The sequence below is a fragment of the Lontra canadensis genome, unplaced genomic scaffold (genome assembly GCF_010015895.1).
Source record: "Lontra canadensis isolate GAN:19392208 unplaced genomic scaffold, GSC_riverotter_1.0 scaffold9, whole genome shotgun sequence".
Classification (NCBI taxonomy): domain Eukaryota; kingdom Metazoa; phylum Chordata; class Mammalia; order Carnivora; family Mustelidae; genus Lontra; species Lontra canadensis.
In genome coordinates this window covers 981,395-1,004,603 of record NW_022631003.1, presented here as the reverse complement: position 1 = coordinate 1,004,603, position 23,209 = coordinate 981,395, and the positions used below count along the sequence as shown (strand labels likewise).

The following is a 23,209-nucleotide window of genomic DNA, read 5'->3' as shown; positions in this document are numbered from 1 at the left end:
GGTAACAATTTATCATTATACTTTTTTACTTATAATTTTTATATATATTACTTTAATTATCATAGAAAATATACCAACTACTAAGTATTAAATACAGAATTAGTTCAGTACTTTATTCACAGTTCTGTGCTATGTTTGTGTGTGTTTGTAGTAGATCAGTTGGTCCCTTAATTTCTTATAGAATGGGAAAAATATTAATAAGCTATCTGGAATATGAAGTAACTATCTACTTAAATAAAACTTTTAAAGTGCCTAATTTGGCTAATGCCCTTAGACCTAGAACACTTTAGCATGTGGTATTCTCTGTTCGTGGGCCTATATTAGTTTACAAAGGATAAAAGCAAGTTAAAAAGTGTAAGTTATTTTTTATCATGAGAAATTTTAAAATATGGCTAGTTAATAATGTATTTAGTGTCCAATCCCAAGATAAATTAATTTCTGTGGCCATTATTTTTATGCCAGTTACACAGCAATATAAAAAATAGTACACTAGTGTTCTAGGTCATGGATCCTAGAATTATTTTAGAAATCTATTTATGCTCAAATAATGATTTTTGTAAATCTTCTTAAATTGCTTTTCTTTTCTTTTTTTTTTTTAATTTTATGTATTTATTTGACAGAGAGAGAGAGATCACAGGTAGGCAGAGAAAGAGGGGGGGGGGAAGCAGGCTCCCTGCTGAGCAGAGAGCCTGATGTGGGGCTTGATCCCAGAACCTTGAGATCATGACCTGAGCCGAAGGCAGAGGCTTAACCCACTGAGCCACCCAGGTGCCCCTTAAATTGCTTTTCTTAGAAATTGTCTTGTTCTTTCATTGTGTCTGTTAGTGGTATTTGTTCCGGGTCATGTATTTGTGACAGGTCATTCTTGGAATTACTTTGGTTCTAAGAATGCTGGCAACCAGGATTATACCCTTCAGGCAAGAAATTAAAATAGCCTCTCCTGGGATACCTGGGTGGCTCAATCAGTTAAGTATCTGCCTTCGGTTCAGGTCGTGATCCCAGGGTCCCAAGATCCAGTTCCACATCAGGCTCCTTGCTCAGTGGGGAGCCTGCTTCTTCCCCTGCCTCTTCTTCCCCTGCTTGTGCTTTCACTGACAAGTGAGTGAATAAAATCTTTAAAAAAATAAAAATAAAAAAAACTAAGAAAAAAATAAAATGAAATAGGCTTTCCTAGGGAATCTCACTAGCCTAAGAGAAAAGACCTAATGATATTGGCATCAGGGATTTTACAATAAAGCAGGACATATGTCACCTTTATGATGAAGCCCGCAATTAACAGTCCTCACTCAAAAGCATAATACCTCTAATCAGGTTTATGATACCCCCATTTTAATTATCAGGAGAGAGCCAAGAGTCACTAGGTGTCTAAAGAAAGTCTAACATGGAACAGAGATGAGGTAAGCAGAAGAAAAAAACTTGGAGGAAATGGAGACTAAATAAAATAAAATAATGTAAAATAACTATTAATATCTCTTAGATAAAAGAATATACTGCATTCACAAAACAAAAATGGTTGCTATGAAAATAAACATTCAAAGAAACAAAATGAAGCATTTTGAAAAATGAATTTCAGAATATAGAATGTATAGACCACACTGTACTTAATAACTTTTCCTGACTAATGTCAGCTTCCTATGGAATGCCCCTCTCCTTGGCTCCATCCCAGTCCCTGGCTACCTTGGCTTCTTTTTTGGAGTCCTAGAAATAGGGTTTTTTGGTGCATTTTTTTATTGCCTTTTGCACCATACCTGACCTTTTCCACAAGTAATCAAAACCTCCGGGGTTAAAAAGGAGAGAAAGAGACCTTTCTGGTGACACTTTGAGATAAATTGTTAAGGCTGCTAACCAGAGATAAAATTTTAATTAGATTAGTATAATCCTGTCAGCATACTTTAACCCTGATAAAACTGCAAAATATTGTAGATTAGTATGATATGAACACTTGGTTTATTTTCTTCATTATCTTTATTTATTGGCCAAGAAAAATATTAATGTTTTCAAGAAACTTCTTATCACCTACCTGGTTATCTTTTATTATGTCATCATAATTTATCATTTGTATTTCTAAAATCCCTCATCAGCAACACATACTAAAAGTAGTCTTGTTATTGACTACTTGTAACTAGTTATACTTATCTAAAAGCAGATATTCTTACCAAAACCAAGCAACTTACTGAAAATTCTTGTTTCTTTATTCAATTCAGTCTTTTAGCAAAAGCTATAACACAAAAATCTAATCTGAAATGAGCACAAACAGTACCGTAAATGAAAATCAATGTTTTCTTCAGTAATAAATTTATTCTGGGCCTCTTGCTGTTTAATTTAATAAGAAAATTATATAGTGTCTTTCGCCTGTATTCATAAATCTGTGGCTCTAGATGTTCAGTGAAGGTATCCTTCAAATCAGTGGAAAAATTTCTATTTTTTTCTTTGAACACTTTCTGTGAAGCAACTTTTTATACAGTGAACTCATTTTCTCACTAAATCTTCATGGTGCGAGGGCAGGAGAAGTTAATCAGGGTTTAAAGAACAAGTTTTTGCCTCCTGCTCACTTGCTAACTAGCTATACAATGTCTATACAAAGGCGAATACTTTACCTTGTCAGTGAGCTTGTACAGCTGCAAAAATTGTACTTACACAGAATAATCTGTAAGTTAGTTTTAGAAGTATATGATTCAGCTCTATCTTATAAGTATTATTTATGAAGAATAGCAATCTGAAGCAAAAATGAATATTTTTAAATTGAATAGGAAATATACACAGATCTATTATATTTTACTACTTTGTGTTTGAAATATTTTGATTAGAATTTTTAAAATAAAGTTAAATATTAAAATATCTTAATCTAATTCAGTTATAAAACTATGTAAGTGTGGAAGTGTATGTCTCTTAAAAAAATGGAGGTTTTAAAAGCCTCTATTCCATATTTAAATTATGGCAAGTCTTTCATATATATCTTTCATATGTGTTGCATTATGAATATTTATTAGAAATATTAAGAAACATTTTCTAAAAATGTTCTGGATCTTAAATATAAATATAAAACTAGCTATATATAAAATTGTAAAAATATGTATTATTTGTCTTCTACTGGGCACTTGAACATATGCGAACTTGATTTGAATTTGCAGACCAGGCAGATCAAAACTACACATACTTTGCTGAACTGAGTTTTCAACTACATTCTGTTCAACATAACCGTGTATAATAAAATATGAAACATGTTTATAAAATAATTAGATGAAAATAAGTTTAAAATAGTATGTAAACATATATATACACATATACATACATACATAATAATAGCTTTGGATTAAAAAATAGTAGCTTTGGATTTTTTTGATTGTTTTAACTAAACTAAAAGCTATTTCATTTCTTTTCTGTTTTCTTATTTTTTCTAAAATTCAAGGAGTGTATATAGTTGAGGTGTGTTTGTGCTTGTGTACATGACACACAACTATTATAAATCAACCCTAAATTATACAAGTAAGCCAGTTAACAATGTTAATGACATTAACATTTTTAAATGTATAACCTTATATGTTGTCACTTAATTAATCTTTTTAAGTGTCACTTTTATAAGCCCTTATATAATGTGTTTATAAGACTTGTAAGACTAAAAATATGAGCAGTCTCTGTCTTATTTTTTTCTCCAAAGGCATTGGAACGAGTTGCGGTTGGCCAAGGGGTAAGTAAGAATGCTTACTCTAATACAACAGATGGACATGATAGTTTTCTTAAAGACTCTGTACATGACCTGCTGATGAACTTAAAACCTGATGACTTTTAATAAATATCACCTCTTCTTTCACCTCTTCATATTCAAATGTATACATTTTCTATAAGTTTACTTTAAAAGAGAAGTGAACTTTCAGAAAAAGTAAATTAATTTTTAAGAAAACTTCTACATTATATTCTTGTACTAATGTCTCATTTCTTCATAATATACTAAACAGTCTATAAATATTTCTAAAGACTGTTGTTGCTGACTATTAGGCTTTTATGGACTTAGTTTAAGAGGTATATATGGAATAGCATTCAGTTCATTTTACCTGTAGTCCAAAACACACATTTTTTTGTTGTTTATTTAACTTTTTTCCTTGATTAATCACTAGTTGAAATAGCCAAATGGGCTTGTACATACAAAAAGAAGTTAAAAGTATCCCCAGAATATCCATGTAATTGCCTTATCCTCTACATTATAATTCATGAAATATACTAAGAATTTCTAAAAAAATTTTAAGAGTTCTTTTTAAACTTTTCACAAGAGTTTTCTTGTTAGACCTAAATTTTAGAAATCAGTTTTTTGCTTTTTTTTAAAGGATCATTAATGTCAATTTGAATTTTTTTTAAATAATAATAATTTGAAAATGACAACAGCAACAAATATCATTTATTGAGTACTTACTGGGCACAATGCTAAGAACTTTAAAAAAATGTGTTCATAATACATATCTAAAAGTTGATAAAAACTGATTTTTAAAGGCATTAGAGCATATTTAGGTATGTGGGCTTTAGTCTCAGACTCCTGGTTTGCAGTTAACAGCTATATTGTCTATCAACCTGGTGGTTCCTTAGGGATATAGAAGAGGAAAGAGCCTTTATCATAATAATGTTCCTGTGCATTTTTGTGATGTTTTTCAATTTCCCAAGTGCTTACTCATGTTTACAGTCAATCTTAAAAGTTGGGTATTATCCCAGACTTGCATGAGAACATGATACACAGCAGAAGTTTAATAGTGCATTCTAGCTCCCTTAATTAATTGCAGAGTCACTGACTTCCGGCTTAGTGCCCTTTCCACTAGACCTGTAAAATGCATGCCTAAGATAATATACTTTAAGGGTGTGCTCTTTTTGCTCCCTCCCATTTAAGATGCATTAAAGTGTTAAGTTGATTTATCACTTGTGAAGGAAAGAAAGCAAACTCTGAGCCACATCCAGTTTATTCTTGAAATAGTCAGACACACAGTGCGGGGGAGATGTTGATTCCATTCTCACTTACCCCGCTCCATCTTTACCAGGATGGATAGTCCTAGTTATTCTAGGAATGCACATTTGAAGGTACTTCATAACTCTCTTCCCTTTTTCTTAGGAAACAGCTGTAAAGCTCTTATTTACTCAGGATAACTTGGGAATGACGATTTATTCTATCCTGTTTGTATTTCTGTATGCATTTCTGTGTGATCTCTTATTTAAATGCATTTCTTGGGGTTTTTTGTTTTGTTTTTTTGGTCATCTTCAACCAGTTTTTAATGACAGTATAAATATACATTTCTTTCTTTTTTTTTTTTTTTTAAAGATTTTATTTATTTGACAGACAGAGATCACAAGTAGGCAGAGAGGCAGGTAGAGAGAGAGGAAGGTAAGCAGGCTCCCCACTGAGCAGAGAACCCGATGCGGGGCTCGATCCCAGGACCCTGGGATCATGACCTGAGCTGAAGGCAGAGGCTTTAACCCACTGAGCCACCCAGGGGCCCCTATACATTTATTTCTAAATTACCTTGATGCTGTTTGTGTAATTTTTTCTCATAGGTAGGGAATGAAAAGCTTTAATTTTTTAAAAGATTTTATTTATTTATATGACAGAGAGACAGAGGTCACAAGTAGGCAGAGAGAGGGGGGGAAGCAGGCTCCCTGCTGAGCAGAGAGCCCAATGCAGGGCTCGATCCCAGGACCCTGAGATCATGACCTGAGCGGAAGGCAGAGGCTTAAAGCACTGAGCCACCCAGGCACCCTGGAAAGCTTTATTTTTAAGAGTTTTTTTGGTTTTTGTTTTTAGAGAGAAAGAGAGAGTGGAGGGAAGGGGAAAGGGGGAGAAAGAATCCTTAAGCAGATTCCCCACTGAGCATGGATCTGGACAAGGGGCTCAATCCCAGGACCCTGAGATCATGACCTGAGCCGAAGTCAAGAGTCAACCCCTTAAAGACTGAGCCACCAAGGCACACCATATTTTTAAGAGGTTTTTCCCCAAATGAAGTGCATAATAAAACTAATGATACCTCATAAAAATATGTCTGAGGCCTGAAAGGTCATAGCATTGGCTACTCTAGGGTTTGAAAGGGCATGCTTTTTGTTCTTTGGGAAGGTTAGTGTCCAAGAGGCAAAAGAGCATCATGGCTTGGTACAGGGACATCTGAGCTAGGCTTCTTCAGTTCAAATAACAGCTTGACTATTTTTAGAATTGCATATAATATTTACATAAAATTAAACTTCCTATTTATTAGATAGATAACCAAATAAAATTAAGAACTTTGTAAGCCATTTATAATACTAAAGCTAATATTTTACTTCATGTAAGGTTGTATTTCCCAGAATGCCTTGAATATCAATAGAATAATAGGTGTTAATGTATGAAAGGGGATTTCAGCATTTTTGTGAGAAAACTGAAGGGATTTGGGGAAAGTGAGGAACAGATGATAGAGATTTTTGGTACTGCAAAAAAGAATTACTCAAGGTGAAAAAATGCCAAATGAAAAGTATATCCAGAGATGGGAAATTTAGAATAAAATGTTTTGGAACAGTCTTCCAGAAAAAAACTTTAGAAATTTGTTTGTCTTAAGTCAAGGAGTAGTATTTAGAAAGAAATTTTATATAAGAAGTGTATCTTTTGAAGGATATAAATTTTATTGTGGGCACTCAAGTATGTGTGTATATCTGCTGTCAGTGTGTTATTTTAGGAGCTGAATTGGAGACTGTGGTATTTCTAACCCCATTTATGACTAGAATCACCCTCTCCACTATTCCCACCATCAATAAAGGATATACCATGTGTTCTTTCCAAGTGTCCTATCAAGATCCTGCAAGTCAGACATTGCCCAGTGACTTAAGAAGGCAGTGCCATTAGGTGAAGAGCAGAGAAATAATGGTTGACTCTCAACTCCCAACTTGTGTTTTTTGTAGTTTCAGTACCAGGGGCCCACAATGTAGGAACTTGAGGTAAGGTGAGTGGAGAGGCAGTAGCGTTTCTGCCTGAGCACACAGGCAAGATTTTATTTTGTGCTTAACTCCATCGGAATCCAAACAGATAAAAATAACAATTTTGTGCTCTGAAGGAGAATAGAACTTACAAAAGGATAACTCAGAGAATATATACTGACCTCTGTCTTTAAAACTTTACGAGTCATTGCACAGTTTGGAGTTTTCACCTTATTAGTCTTATCAGAACCATTCAATATTGTTGCCCTCCCTCTACTCTGGCTCATTTTTTTCTTTTCTCTTCTTTTCTTTTCTTTTCTGTTTTCTTACTTTCTTTCTTTCTTTCTTTTTTCATTAGTAACTTGGCATGGAACCAAGATCTTGATATTTCTTTTTTTTTTTTAATTTTTACTATGTTATGTTAGTCACCATACAGTATTTGGTATCTTATATTGGATTTATTTATATTGTCAATATTAGGAGGTCTGTGGGGATGTGGTTGGAGTTTGGGTGACTTTTGTAGTTTTTTAGTTTGATTACCACTTGCATTTTTTAACAGTGAAGTGTTATGTATAATACTTTTTGTTTTTTTACCTCTGCTTCTTCAGAAATACCATGATTCACTGGGACCTTTCTCTTCCGCCATTTCCTCTTCCCTTTGGAAAACCTTCACGGACACCTGATCCTAACCTTCCCAAAGAACAAAAAGCATGCCCTTTCAAACCCTAGAGTAGCCAATGCTATGACCTTTCAGGCCTCAGACATATTTTTAGAATGTCCTTAGTTAGAATAGTACCGTCTCTTTCAGGTATGAATCCTAAGTGATACTATCTCTGTTCTACTGCCATTAGGACAAATCCATGTTCTCTTCTCTTGTGCACTTATTCTACCTGACTGCTCTCCTACAGGCTCCAGAAATGATTTGGCGATCGTGAAAGTTTATTTCCACATTTTATTTATTTTTTTAAATTTTTTATTAATATATAATGTATTATTTGCCCCAGGGGTACAGATCTGTAAATCATCAGGCTTATACATTTCACAGTACTCACCATAGCATATACCCTCCCCAATGTCCATAACAACACCATAATATCCCCCACCCCCCAGCAACCCTCAGTTTGTTTCATGAGATTAAGAGTGTCTTATGGTTTGTCTCCCTCCAGATCCCATCTTGTTTCCTTTTTTCCTTCCCTACCCTCTGCCCTGCCTCTCAAATTCCTCATATCAGAGAGATCATATGATAATTGTCTTTCTCTGACTGACTTATTTCACTGAACATAATACCCTCTAGTTCCACCCACGTTGTTGCAAATTGCAAGATTTCATTTCTTTTGATGGTTGCATAGTATTCCATCATATTTCCACATTTTAAATTGAATGGCACTCCATTTGAGCCATTAACTCATTTTTCTTTAATTTTGCTTTTTCTTCCTCATTCACTACCATTTCTCTTATAGTTTCTTCTATTTTCTTGCAGAATCACCTCCTCAGTGAGTATTAGTCTCAGGGTTTTAATGTAACTTAGAATAGAAAAATTTTTAAAGTGTCCTCTATGTTTTGCAACAAAGTCAGGTTTCTAACGTTCCCTTATGGTCCTGATTCTCTAGTATTGATTCGATTTATGTTTTTTTGTTTCTCATGCTCATATGTATCTACATTTTTTTCAGCTGCCTACTGAATCACTCTTCTATCGAGCAGTCCTTCAGGATATTATTAAAGAATGTTATGGCATCACCAAATGGTATGAAAATTTTAATAAGAGTAACCATGTTGTCTTGTAAGTGAAGTGACTTTTAGCCCAGGTGAATTTATTCAGGGTCTCTGTTACTGGTAGAAGAAGCTTTGAATCTGAGCATAATGTCAGTAGTAACAAAGAAGTATGCAGCAACTGTATCTTAGGTTAATCATTATTAAAGTGGGGGCTCTAATGATTCCTTTTTGTTCTGAAAAGTTGGTGTCATGATAAAGTAGTCTGTGTCAATTGTAATTTAGAATTTTAGAAGCACTGAAATGTTATATGTAAGTAATTCATTGTATAGACAAAGAGGCAGGGATAGGAGAGTTTTTCCATAATACATTGGTTCAGTAACTGTTATACGCAAGCTTACATTTGCAATTCTGGCAAATTTTCAACAATATGCTCTTGCTAATTACAATTTTAGGATTCTGATAACCATTTGGTTGCAATAGGATTACTCTTCAAGTTAAAATAGGACAATTTTTGGGTGCCTGGGTGGCTCAGTCATTAAGCATCTGCCTTTGGCTCAGGTCATGATCCCAGGGTCCTGGGATTGAGCCCTACATCGGGCTCCCTGCTCGCGGGAAGCCTCCTTCTCCCTCTCCCTCTGCTGCTCCTCTCTCGCTGTGTCCCTCTCTCGCTGTGTCTCTCTTTGTCAAATAAATAAAATCTTTTTTAAAAAAAGAAGTAAGTAAAATAGAATAGGACAATTTTAAGGTTCTTGAAAACAAATCCATACCTATTAACAGAGATAGAAACTACTTTTAGATTAGTTATTATTTCTCTGTAAGAGAGAAAATAACCTTTTTTTACTGATAGAAATTGTGACATATAAATACTACATATACCATTGGTTTAAACTATCATTTCTATGTAGATAACTCCCAGATCTGATTGCAGACTCCATGTTCTTTCCCATGTTTACCAATCTTCAGAATTGTCTACAAGTGAATTTCTCATGCTTTCCTGCGAAGTAGTTCCCTCTCTGGAGTTTACTACAAGATACCAGCCTGCTTGAAAAAAGTCACATAATTTTGCAAATTTATGTCCACTCAAATATTGACTGCCTGCCTCTTTTGAGACCTCAAATCTCTTTATAATTTTTTTATTCTCCTAATGACAACTTAAAATTGTCTCCATTCGTTTGTGAATCTTTCTTCTCATTTGACAATTGAACACCCTCCAGCCCTCCATGTTACTGCCTTCTTTTACTACTCAGAAGATAGATAGTATGTATTATAAGACTTCTTTCATTCCAGAGCCTGATTGACCTTTCAGTCACATTTGACCATTTGATAATTTTTTTTTCCCAAACGCTTGTCCTCCTTCTCTTCCATTAAGTTGCATTCTGAGTTTCTTTTTCCTATTGTGCACAGTCTTCTAGTTAATGAAAGATTCTTCCTCTTACTTGTCTCCTATGTATAGCTAGACATTCTCTAATATATGTATTTTTTATTATGTTATGTTAGTCTATCATTACAGTCCATCCTTAGTTTTTGATGTAGTGTTCCATGCTTCATTGTTTGTGTATAACACCTAGTGCCCCATGCAATACATGCCCTCCTTGTACCTATCACCAGGCTAACCCATCCCCCGACCCCTCTCCCCACCAAAACCCTCAGTTTGTTTCTTGGAGTCCATATCCTCTCATCATTCATCTCCCCTTTGGATTTCCCCCCCTTCATTTCTCCCTTCCTTCTCCTAATGCCCACCATGCTATTCCTTATGTTCCACAAATAAGTGAAACTGAATGATAATTGACTTTCTCTGCTCCACTTATTTCACTTAGCGTAATCTTCTCCAGTCCCGTCCATGTTGATGCAAAAGTTGGGTATTCATCCTTTCTGATGGCTGATGAATATTCCATTGTATATATGGACCATATCTTCTTTATCCATTCATGTATTGAAAGGCATCTTGGCTCTTTCCACACTTTGGCTATTGTGGGCATTACTACTATAAACATTGGGGTACATATGGCCCTTCTTTTCACTGCATCTGTATCTTTGAGGTAAATACCCAGCAGTGCAATTGCTGGGTCATAGGGTAGCACTATTTTTAATTTTTTGAGGAAAGGCCACGCTGTTTTCCGAAGTGGCTGTCCCAACTTATATTCCCACTAACAGCCTAATAGGGTTCCCCTTTCTCCACAGCCTCCAACACTTGTTGTCTCTTACCTTTTAATTTTTGCTGTTCTAACTAGTGTAAGGTGGTATCTCAATGTGGTTTTGATTTGAATTTCCCTAATGACTGATGATGATGAACATTTTTTCATGTGTCTGTTAGCCATTTGTATGTCTTCTTTGGAGAAATGTCTGTTCATGTCTTCTGTCCATTTTTTTAACTTGATTATTTGGTTTTGGGTGTTGAGTTTGAGAAGTTCTTTATAGATCCTGGATATTAGCCCTTTATCTATAGTGTCATTTGCAAATATCATCTCTCATTCTGTGGGTTGCCTCTTTGTTTTGTGGACTGTTTCCTTTGCTGTGCAGAAGGTTTTTAAAGTTGATTTTCGCTTTTGTTTCCCTTTCCTTTGGAGACATATCTTGAAAGAAGCTGCTGTGGCTGATGTCGAAGAGGTTACTGCCTATGTTCTACTCTAGGATTTTGATAGATTCCTGTCTCACACTGAGGTCTTTCATCCATTTTGAGTTTATCTTTGTGCATGGTGTAAGAGAATGGTCAAGTTTCATTCTTCTATACATAGATATCCAATTTTCCCAGCACCATTTATTGAAGAGACTTTTTTCCATTAGATATTTTTTCCTGTTTTGTCAAAGATTATTTGACCATAGAGTCGGGGGTCCATATCTGAGCTCTCTACTCTGTTCCACTGGTTTATGTGTCTGTTTTTGTGCCACTACCATGCTGTCTTGGTGGTCACAGCTTTGTAATATAGCTTGAAATCAGGCAACATGATGCCCCCAGCTTTGTTTTTCCTTTTCCACATTTCCTTTTCTGTTTCCATACAAATGTTAAGATTGTTCCAGCACTTTGAAAAATTCTATTGGTATTTTGATCGGGATGGCATTGAAAGTATAGATTGCTCTGAGCAGCATTGACATTTTAACAATGTTTATTCTTCTGATCCATGAGCATGGAATGTTTTTCCATCTTTTTGTGTCTTCTTCAGTCTCTTTAATGAGCGTTCTGTAGTTCCTATAGTATAGTTCGTATAGTATAGATCCTCTTTCTTTGGTTTATTTCAAGGTATCTTACGGTTTTTGGTGCTATTGTAAATGGAATCGGTTCTCCAATTTCTCTTTCTACAGTTACATTTTTAACTTCTAAGAAAGCAACTGATTTCTGTGCATTGATTGTATCCTGCCACATTACTGAACTGCTGTATGAGTTCTAGTAATTTAGGGGTGAAGTCTTTTGGGTTTTCCACATAAAGTATCATGTTATCTGTGAACAGACAGTTTGACTTCTTCTTTGCCAATTTGAATACCTTTTGTTTCTTTTTGTTGTCTGATTGCTGTTGCTAGGACCTCTACTACTATGTTGAATAATAGTGGCGAGAGTAGGCACCCTTGTCATGTTCCTGATCTTACGGGAAAAAGCTCTCAGCTTTTCCCCATTGAGAATGATATTTGCTGTGGGTTTTTCATAAATAGATTTTATGAAGTTGAGGAATGTTCCCTCTATCTCTATACTCTGAATAGTTTTAATCAGGAAAGGATGCAGTATTTTGTCAGATGTTTTTTCTGTATCAGTTGAGAGGACCATGTGGTTCTCATCTCTTCTTTTATTTATGTGTTTTATCACATTGATTTGCAAATGTTGAACCACTTTTGCATCCCGGGGATAAATCCCACCTAGTCTGGTGGATAATCCTTTTAATGTACTGTTGGATCCTATCAGCTAGGATCTTGTTGATAATTTTGGCATCCATATTCATCAAGGATATTCATCTAAAATTCTCCTTTTTTTTTTTTTTTAAGATTTTATTTATTTATTTGACAGAGAGAGATCACAAGTAGACAGAGAGGCAGGCAGAGAGAGAGGGAAGCAGGCTCCCTGCTGAGCAGAGAGCCCGATGCGGGACTCGATCCCAGGACCCTGAGATCACGACCTGAGCCGAAGGCAGCGGCTTAACCCACTGAGCCACCCAGGCGCCCCTAAAATTCTCCTTTTTGATGGGGTCTTTGCCTGGTTTTGGGATCAAGGTAATGCTGGCCTCACAGAATGAGTCTGGAAATTTTCTTTCTGTTTCTATTTTTTTAAACAGTTTCAGGAGAATAGCTATTATTTCTTCTACGAATGTTTGGTAGAATTCCCCAGGGAATCCATCAGGTCCTGGATTCTTGTCTTTTGGGAGATTTTTGATCACTGCTTCAATCTTGTTACTGGTTATTGGTCTATTCAGGTTGTTTGTTTCTTCCTGTGTCAGTCTTGGTAGTTTATAGGTTTCTGGGACTGCATCCATTTCTTCCAGGTTGCTTAATTTATTGGCATATAGCAGTTGATAATAATTTCTGATAATTGTTTTTATTTCCTTGGTGTTAGTCATGATCTCTCCCCCTTTCATTCATAATTTTATTAATTTGGGTCCTTTCTGTTTTCTTTTGGATAAGCCTGGCCAGTGGTTTATTGATCTTATTAATTCTTTCAAAGAACCAGTTTCTAGTCTTGCTGATGTTTTCTACTGTTTTCCGGTTTCTAATTCATTGATCTCTGCTCTAATCTTAATTATTTCCCTTCTTGGGTATGGGTTAGGCTTAATTTGTTGTTGATTCTCCAGATCTTTAAGGTGTAATAATAGTTTGTGTATTCGGGATTTTTCTGGTTTTTTTTTTGATTGAGGATTGCGTGGCTATGTATTTACCCCTTAGGACCACTTTTGCTGTATCCCATAGGTTTGGACTGGCGTGTGTTTGTTCTCATTGGTTTCCATTAAGTTCTTCTTGATTTCCTGGTAAACCCAAACGTTCTTGAGCAGAATGGTCTTTAGCTTCCAAGTGTTTGAATTTCTTCCAAACTTTTTCTTGTGATTGAGTTCCAGTTTCAAAGCATTGTGGTCTGAGAATATGCAGGGAATAATCTCAGTCTTTTGGTATACCTTGAGACCTGATATGTGACCCAGTATGTGGTCTGTTCTAGAGAAAGTTCCATGTGTGCTTAAATATTCTGCACACATGGAACTTTGGGTGGAATATTCTATATACATCTATGAGGTCCATCTGGTCCAGTGTATCATTCAAAGCTTTTGTTTCTTTGTGGATTTTCTGCTTAGATGATCTGTCTGTTGCTGAGAGTAATGTGTTGAGGTCTCCTACAATTAACATATTATTATCAGTATGTCTCTTTATTTTGGTTAACAGTTGGCTTATGTAGTTGGCTGATCCCATGTTGGGGGCATAGATATTTACAATTGTTAGATCTTCTTGTTGGATAGACCCTTTAAGAATGGTATAGTATTCTTCTGTATCTCTAACTATAGTCTTTAGCTTAAAATCTAATTTGTCTGATGTAAGAATTGCTACCCCAGGTTTCTTTTGAGGTCTGTTGGCCTGAAAGATGGTTCTCCGTCCCTTCACTTTCAGTCTGGATGTATCTTTAGCTTCAAAATGAGTCTCGTGCAGATAGCATATAAATGGGTCCTGTCTTTATCCAATCCGCAACCTTCTGCCATTTTATGGGAGCAGTTAGGCCTTTAACATTGAGAGTGATTATTGAAAGATATGATTTTATTGTCATCATGTTGCCTGTGAAGACTTTGTTTCTATAGATGACGTTCTTTAATATTTTTATACTCAGTGCCTGTCTCTTAATATTTCCTCTTCTCTTGCAAGTTTTTCTCACAACTGATATCTTTTTTTTTTTTTTTAAGATTTATTTATTTATTTGACAGAGCGATCACAAGTAGGCAGAGAGGTAGGCAGCGGGGGGGTTGGGGGGGAGAGCCGGCTCCCCACCAAGCAGAGAGCCCAACACAGGGCTCGATCTCAGGACCCTGAGATCATGACCCGAGCCAAAGGCAGAAGCCCAACCCACTGAGCCACCCAGGCGTCCCCACAACTGATATATTGAATCAAGTATACATTCTTACCACTTTACTTAAGTACCTTACCAATACAACAGATTCAGCATATCTGAAAGTCAACTCCCCACCATTTCTATTCCTCTTTCTTTCTTATCTTGACTTCTTTTGTTAAACCTAGGAATGACATGACCATTATCAAGCTTTGTAAATCTCTGTTATATATAATTTTATTCTTCCATCATCGGACCAAATAGTCTCATTACTTGCCAAGACTTACACATTGTTATTCTTTCAATCCGGCAACTAATTTTTTATATGACAGACAGCCTGTTAGGTTCTGGATCCATAGGATTTTTTTCCACAGAGAAATATTTTGTATTCTAGTCAGGATAGCATGTGCAAAAGACAAAGACAGTGATAGAAACCCACTTCCAGTAATGACAGACTAGATCATTAGAATCCATCCTGAGAAAAATGAAAAACACTGAAGGGGTGTATGTGTGTGTGTGTGTATGTGTGTGTGTATTTGTTTTTAATTGGTTTGAGAACATCAAAGACCTATCAAGAGAGTTAAGAATTACAGGGCAGGGAGTGATTTCACCAAGATTGCAACATAGGTTGTTCCTCACTTTTTTCCCCCTCATGAGAACAGCCAGCAGCTCTTAAAAAATATGACACCGCTGAAAGAATCCTGGAACATGGGGGTGAGGCCGAAGCACCTCCCTGTACCTCAGAGACCAAGAGAGACTCATCAGAAGGGCAAGAGAAGCAGCTACATGTTGACTTCATTGCTTCTCCCCTCAGGCCAGTGTTGCCAGCACATGGAGAGTTCTCCCCTGAGCCTCTTGTTCCTCCAGTGGGAAAGAACCCAGGGGCACAGCCACCCCACCAGCATTGGGGGTTACTTTGTGAAAGCCCATATTCTGATCTTGCCCCACAGTTACTGCAGGGAAGTCTGTGGGGCTTAACCACTGATAATCTTACTGAGATGGAGAAGGAGGAAGGGGGTTGCAATAGTCAGCACATGGATATTGGCAGACCAGGTTCATACCTGTAGTGCCCAAGTAATAATCCCAATTGGTAGATTTGCTCATCTGCAGAACCAAGTCAGGGGCTCACTCTGACCAGGAAACTCAGTGGGATGCATGCACCTCTGACTGATTCATATCCTTGGATGAGAAGTTTTGCCATCCGTAGAGCCTGGTTTGCCCTCCCAGGCAGGGGACCCACCCCCCGTTGAGAGTATCTTCTGGTGCCATCTGACCATAAGTGTTGGTGAAAACTTCCGGAAGCTCAGTGGCACTCCAGCCAGGAGACAGGCTGGCAGAGCTGATTAACCCCAGAGCAAATCCAGGACCAAATATGAAGGATTGATTTATTAGGCACAGACAGGAAGATTAATTTGGCCAAGGGTTAAGGTAGCTCTCAGCCCCTCCCAACTGGAGAACCTATTCGGGAAATAGTAGAATATTGGAAAAATTTGGAGAGTAGTTTGAAGTAGCCTCTTCCCTCTTGCCTAGTTAAGGTTGTTGACAGATAACATCACTGTGGAATGTGTCTTTTTGACCCATCTGAACTAAAGGGCTGGCAGCAACTCCAGGAAGGTGTGTGGTCCAGCAATGCTTGGGTCTAGAGAAAGGCAAAGCCAGTAGTTTACAAAGCAAAGCAAGTGGCCCTCTTCAGCTAGGGAACGTGGGGTGCAGATTGGCTTAAGACAGCAAAGAGCTTTCCCAAGTTTAGAGAACACTGAATGGTAACCACTTAACCCCAGGGAACTCCAGAGCTCTCCCAGCTTTAAAGTTGCTTCTCCCACTGCTCCTGGGCAAGGAATCTAATTCATAGACCCACTCGTTGCTGAATACAGCCTTCAGCCTGTCCAACCAGGAAACACACAGAAAGCCACATAGCCCATTCAACAGCCCTAGTTCTAGTGGCACTTGAACAGAGATTACTGCCCATGTCATCCCTTAGCTGCAGAATCAAACCAGTAACATCACCTGACCAGGGAATTCAGTGCACACTCTGGCCGGATTTGGGTCCCCAAAGAATGAGTATATAGGCCCTGGGTCTTATTCGGCTTCCCTCCCATGGCAAGGAAGTTAATTGATAGCCCCATATACTACTAACCATCTATTTAGAATGACTAGAGAATCCAGGCAACCATGGAATCCATTCCATAGCCTCACACAGTAGAGAACCAAGCCAACATTTCTATCCAACTATTCTCAAGCAGAGGCATACTCCCCATCCTAGGAGCTTGAACAGTTGCCTCAACCCAAAATAGACCATAATAGCAGTCCCTGCTACCTGTGGATGTTACCAGTAGGCAAACCCAGAAACCCAAATTGAGCTGAGTAATAAATGGTCTCTATCAAAGAAAATCTGTGAAGTAAAAGAGGAGCCCAGTTACTCCAGTGCTCAAATACCAACATACAGAATCAAGGATCATGGAAAATCAGATAAATATACCACCAAAGGAAACTAGTAAAGTTCCAGTAAGTGATCTTAAAGAAATGGAGATCTAGCAAAAAAGAATTCAGAGTAATCCTCTTAAGGAAATCTAGTGAACTATAAGAAAACACAAACAAAAAAAATTCAGAAAACAATGCATGAACAAAATGAGAATTTTGATATGGAAAAAGCAGCCATTAAAAAAAAAATCCTAGAGGTGAAAAGTACAGAAGACCCTTGAACAACATGGGTTTGAACTTCACAGATTCACTTATATACAGATTTTTTTTTGATAATACAGTATAGTACTATAAACATTTTCCTTATGACTTTCTTAATAACATTTTTTTCTCTAGCTTTATTGTAAGAATATGGTATACAATACATATAAAATATGTATTGATCGACTGTTTATAAGTACGGCTGCAGTCAATAGTAGACAATTAGTACTTATGTTTTAGGGGAATCAAAAGTTATACATGGATATTCAACTACATGGAAGTTCAATATCCTTAACCCCATGGCATTCAAGGGTCTACCGTATGATAATTGAATGGAAGAATTTCATAGAGAGTTTCAAAATAGACTTGTTCATACAGAAGGAAGAATCAGTGACCTAGAGGATAAGGCATTAAAAATTACCCAGAGAAGCAAAAAGTGAAAAGAATGAAGAAACCCTATGGCAAAATGGGACACATTGAAAAGAAACAATGTTAGTATTATAAGAATTCCAGATCAGAAACAAAGGGACAGAAAGTATATTTAAGGCAACAATGGCTGAAAACTTCTCAAACCGGGTGAGAGAAAAGGACATCCTGATCCCTAAGATCCAAGGGAATTCATATAGATTGAACCCAGGTGGTAGTACAAACATAATTAAGTTGTCAAAAGTCAAAGACAAAGAATTCTAAGAGCAATAAGAGAAGAGAGGGGTTATATACAAGTTACAGCCTCCAATAAGAATGTTGGCAGATTTCTCAGCAGAAACTTTTCAGGCTAAGAGAATGGAATGACATATTGAAAATATTGAAAAAAAGAAAAGAATTGTGAAACAAGAATTCTATACCTGGAAAAGCTGTTCATCAGAATCAAAGAAGGGATCAAGTCTTTTCTGAACAAACAAAAGCTGAAGGAACTCTTTACCACTAGACTTGCCTCATAAGGAATGCTAAATTAGTTACACAATATAAAAAGATTTAAATTGTAACAAAAAGAAAATGTTATGTTGGGGAGAAGAAATGAAAGTGTAAAGTTTGTGATTTCTATTGAAACTAAGTTGTTATCAATTTAAAATAGGGTGTTAGAAGTTTAAGAGGTGTGTCATGGTAACCACAAGGAAACAAAGAACACAATGAATAAAATAAAAGAAAAGAACACAATGAAGAATTCAAAGCATACAGATACCAAAAGACATCAAAACAAAAGCAACAAGAGAAAACACAAGGAACAAAACAACCATAAAATGTCTACAAAACAACCATAATATGTTAACAAAATGTCAGTGGTAATTACCTGTCAATAATTACTTTTGAATGAACATGGGTGAAATTCTCCAGTTGAATGAAAAATGGGTTAAATTCTCCAGTTGAAAAATATAGAGTAGTTGACTCTATTAAAAAAAAAAAAACAAAAAAAAAAAAACAAAAATAAGCCAAGATCCAACAAAATGTTGCCTATAAGAGATTCATTTCCACCTTAAAATACCCATAAACTGAGTGAAGGGATGAAAAGATACTTCAAGAAAATAGTAATCAAAAGGAAGCAGAGGTAGCCATACTTAAAACAGACAAAATAGACTTTAAAATAAAAATGGTAAAAAAAGACACCCTCATTGTCACTTATATAATAATAAAAGGGCCAATCCACCAAAAAGATTTAACAGTTGTAAATATTTATGTGACCAATATTGGAGCACGTAAATATATAAAGCCAAAATTAATAGAGCTAAAAGGAAAAATGAACGGTAATACCAGAATAGTTGGAAACTTTTAATGTCCCACTCTCAACACTGGCTAGATCATTCAGACAGAGAAGCAATAAGAAAACAGCAGATTTGAACATTCTAGACCAAATGGAGTTAACAGAAATGTACAGAACATTCTGTTCAACAATAGCAAAATACACATACTTTTCAAGTGCACATGAACATTTTCTAGAGTAGATCATATGTTAGGCCACAAAACAAGACTTAGCAAATTCAAGAAGATTGAGATCATACCAACTGTATACTCTGACCCCAATGGCATAAAATTAAAAATCTGAAAATTAAAAACTGGAAAGTTCACAAATACATGAAAATTAGTAAAAAATAAGATATTAAAACGTTTCTTGAAACAAAAATGGGAATACAACACATAACAGATCTTATGGGATACAGAAAAAACAGTTCTAAGAGGAAAGTTCTTAGCAATAAATGCCTACATTAAGAAACAAGAAAGAAGGTGGGGCACCTGGGTGGCTCAGCGGGTTAATCCTCTGCCTTCGGCTCAGGTCATGATCCCAGAGTCCTGGAATCGAGCCCCGCATCGGGCTCTCTGCTCAGTGGGGCGCCTCTTCCCTCTCCCTCTCTGCCTACTTGTGACATATCTCTCTCTCTCTCTCTCTCTCTCTCTCTCTGTCAAATAAATAAATAAAATCTTTAAAAAAAAAAAAAAAGAAACAAGAAAGAAGGGAGAAGGGAGAAAAAAAGAAACAAGAAAGATCCCAAACACCCTAACTCTGTTATTTAAGGAACTATAAAAAGAAGAATAAATTGAGCCCAAAGTTAGAGGAAAAGTTGTAAAGATTAAAACAGAAACAAATGAACTAGAGAATAGAAAAAGAATAGAAGAGATTACCCAAACTAAGAGTTGGTTCTTTGAAAAGGTAAGAAAAATTGACAAACCAGTTTTTTGAGGGGGAGATTGAGAGAGAGAGCATGAGCAGGAAGTTGGGGAGGGAGAAGGAGAGAATCTTAAACAGGCTCCATACACAGGGCAGAATCGGGGCTTAATCTCATGACCCTGAAATCATTACCTGAGCTAAAATCAAGAGTCAGACACTTAACTGACTGAGCCACCTACACACCCCCAAAACTGACAAACTAGAGTAACCAAGGGAAAAAGAGAAAGGACCCAAATCAATAAAAATTATAAATGAAAAAGGAGGCATTACAACTGATACCGCAGAAATTCAAGGATCAAAAGAGACTACTATGACAACTATATGCCAACAAACTGGACAACTTGGAAAATGGAAAAAGTCTTATAAACACACAATTTATGAAGACTGAATCAAGAAGACATACAAAGTTTGAGTGGATTAATTACCAGTAAGAAGATTGAATTAGTAATAGGAACCTCTCAATGAAGAAAGCCCCAGGACCAACTATCTTCATGGATGATGTTTAAGAAACATGTATTTATTTATTTATTTTTAAAGATTTTATTTGTGTATGTATTTGAGAAACAGAGCGTATGCACGAGTGAACACACGCGTGTGTCAGGGGAGGGGCAGAGGGAGAGAGAATCCCAGGTAATTCCGTGTTGAGCACAGAGCTAGATGCTAGGGTTTGATCCCACCACCCTGAAACCATCATCTGAGCCAAAACCAAGAGTCAGAAGTCTAACCAGCTGAGTCACCCAGGTGCCCCTTTCATGAAACATTTAAAGAAGAATTAGCATCAGTTCTTCTCAAACTTTTCTAAAATATCCAAAAGGGGAGAATATTCCCAAACTTATTTTATGAGCCTAGCATTATCCTGATACCAAAACCAGAAAAAAGACACTGTTGAAAAGAAACCTACTTGCCAATATCCCTGATGAGTATAGGTATAAAAATTCTCAATAAAATATTACCAAACCAAATTTGGTAGCCATTAAAAGGACCATTCACCATGATCAAGTGAGATTTATCCTCGGGATAGAAGCATGGCTCAACATACGCAAATCAATCGATGTGATATATTAATAGAACAGAAGAGCCATTATCATTTAAATAGACACAGAAAACACATTTGACACAATTCAGCATCCAATTATGATAAAACTGTCAACAATTTCAGCATGGAAGGCATTTATTTCAGCATAATGAAGCCATTTATTTCAACATAATAAAGGCCATAGAGGGCAAACCCACAGCTAATATCATACTCAGTGGTGAAAGGTAGAAAGCTTTTCTGCTAACATCAGGAATAAAAGAACGAGGCCCACTCTCACCATTCCTGTTCAACATGGTAATGGAAGTACTAGTTAGAGCAGTCAAGCAAGAAAAAGAAGGAAAAAGTAAAATTGTCTCTATTTGCAGGTGACATTTTATGTATAAAAAATCCTAATGATTCAGTGAAAGAAACTGAATTCAATAAAGTTGCAGAATACAAATTAACATACAAAATCAGTAGTGTTTCTCAACCTTAACAATAAATTTCCTAAAAAAGAATTAAAGAAACTTAGGGAAATGCAAATACAGCAACACCAAAAACAAAGATCTCTACTTTGAAAACTGCAAAACACTGATGAAAGAAGTCAAGATGAGAAGTCAAGTCAAGACACAAATAAATGAAGAGCTATCCATTGTCCTTAGATTGGAAGAATAGTGTGAAAATGTAAATACTACCAAAAGCCATTTAGATTCAGTGCAGTCCCTATCAAGATTCTAATGACTTAAAAATAAAAAAGAAAGAAAAAGAAAAAAAAACTCCTAAAATTTATATGGAACCACAAAAGACCCTGAGTAGCCAGAGAATTCCTGAGAAAGAATAACAAAGCAGGAGAGATCATACTACCTAATTTCAAGCTGTACTCATCACAACAAGATGGTACTGGCATAAAAACAGACCAACAGACCAATAAACCAATGGAACAGATTTGAGAGCCCAGAAATAAACAGAAGCATATATAGTCAATTAATATTTCACAAAGGAGCCAGGAATACCCAATGGAGAAAAGACAATCTCTTCAGTAAATTGTGCTGGGATAACTGAATATTCACACGTAAAAGAATGAAACTGGACCCATACCTTAAACCACTCACAAAAATTAACTCAAAATGGCTTAAAGACGTAAATGTAAAACCTGAAACCGTGAAAGTCCTGTAACAAAACACAGGAATAAAGGTCCTTGACATGGGTGTTGATAATGATTTTTTTGTTATGACACCTAAAGTACAAGCAACAAAATAAAAAAAAAAATGAGCAAATGAGACTACATCAAACTAAAAAAACTTCTGCACAGCAAAATAAACCATCTACAAAGTGAAAAAAAAAAACCTACGGAATGGGAAAATATATGTGTAAACTATGTATCTGTTATATAAAGAACTCATACAACTTGATGACAGCAATAACAATTTTTTTAAGATCTATTCATTTATTTATTTATTTGACAGAGAGATCAGGAGTAGGCAGAGAGGCAGGCAGAGGGCGTGGGGTGGGGGGTGGGGTGGGGAACCAGGCTCCCTGCTGAGCAGAGAACCCTGTGCGGGGCTCCATCCCAGGACCCTGAGATCATGACCTGAGCCAAAGGCAGAGGCTTAACCCACTGAGCCACGCAGGCGCCCCAGCAATAACAAAATTCTTAATGGACAAAGTTGTCCATTAAGAATTCCTTAATTCTTTTTTTTTTTTTTTTTTAAAGATTTTATTTATTTATTTGACAGACAGATCACAAGTAGGCAGAGAGGCAGGCAGAGAGAGAGGAAGAAGCAGGCTCCCCGCTGAGCAGAGAGCCCGATGTGGGGCTCGATCCAATGACCCTGAGATCATGACCTGAGCTGAAGGCAGAGGCTTTAACCCACTGAGCCACCCAGGCGCCCCAAGAATTCCTTAATTCTTAATGGAATTCTTAATGGACAAAATTCTTAATGGACAAATGTCTGAATAGACATTTCTCCAAAGGTAGACAAAAGACCAAGTACATGGAAAGATGCTTAACATCACTAGTCATTAGGGAAATGGAAATTAAAACCACAATGAGATTGGGGTGCCTGAGGTGGCTCAGTCAGTTAAATGTCCGACTTGGTTTGGGCTCAGTTCATGATCTCAGGGTCATGAGATGAAGCCCTGCGTCAGCTCCATGCACAGTGCGGAGTCTCCTTGAGTTTCTCTCTCTCCTCCTCTTTATCCCCTTCCCCTGCTCGCT

General features: G+C 36.6%; 1 protein-coding gene across 6 annotated transcripts in view; it reads left to right on the top strand.

Annotated features, from left to right (window-relative positions):
- The window catches only part of METTL25 (methyltransferase like 25), a 148,050-nt gene that overhangs the window by 71,973 nt on the left and 52,868 nt on the right, over positions 1-23,209 (top strand). For all 6 annotated transcript variants that reach the window (XR_004382318.1, XR_004382317.1, XR_004382316.1 and 3 more), the window contains exons 7-8: positions 3,659-3,688; positions 8,586-8,659. Coding sequence is in view for 2 of the 6 variants with exons in the window: in XM_032854663.1 (XP_032710554.1) it covers positions 3,659-3,688; positions 8,586-8,659 (104 nt within the window). In the remaining 4 variants the exon portion in view is untranslated. The remainder of the gene's footprint in view (positions 1-3,658; positions 3,689-8,585; positions 8,660-23,209) is intronic.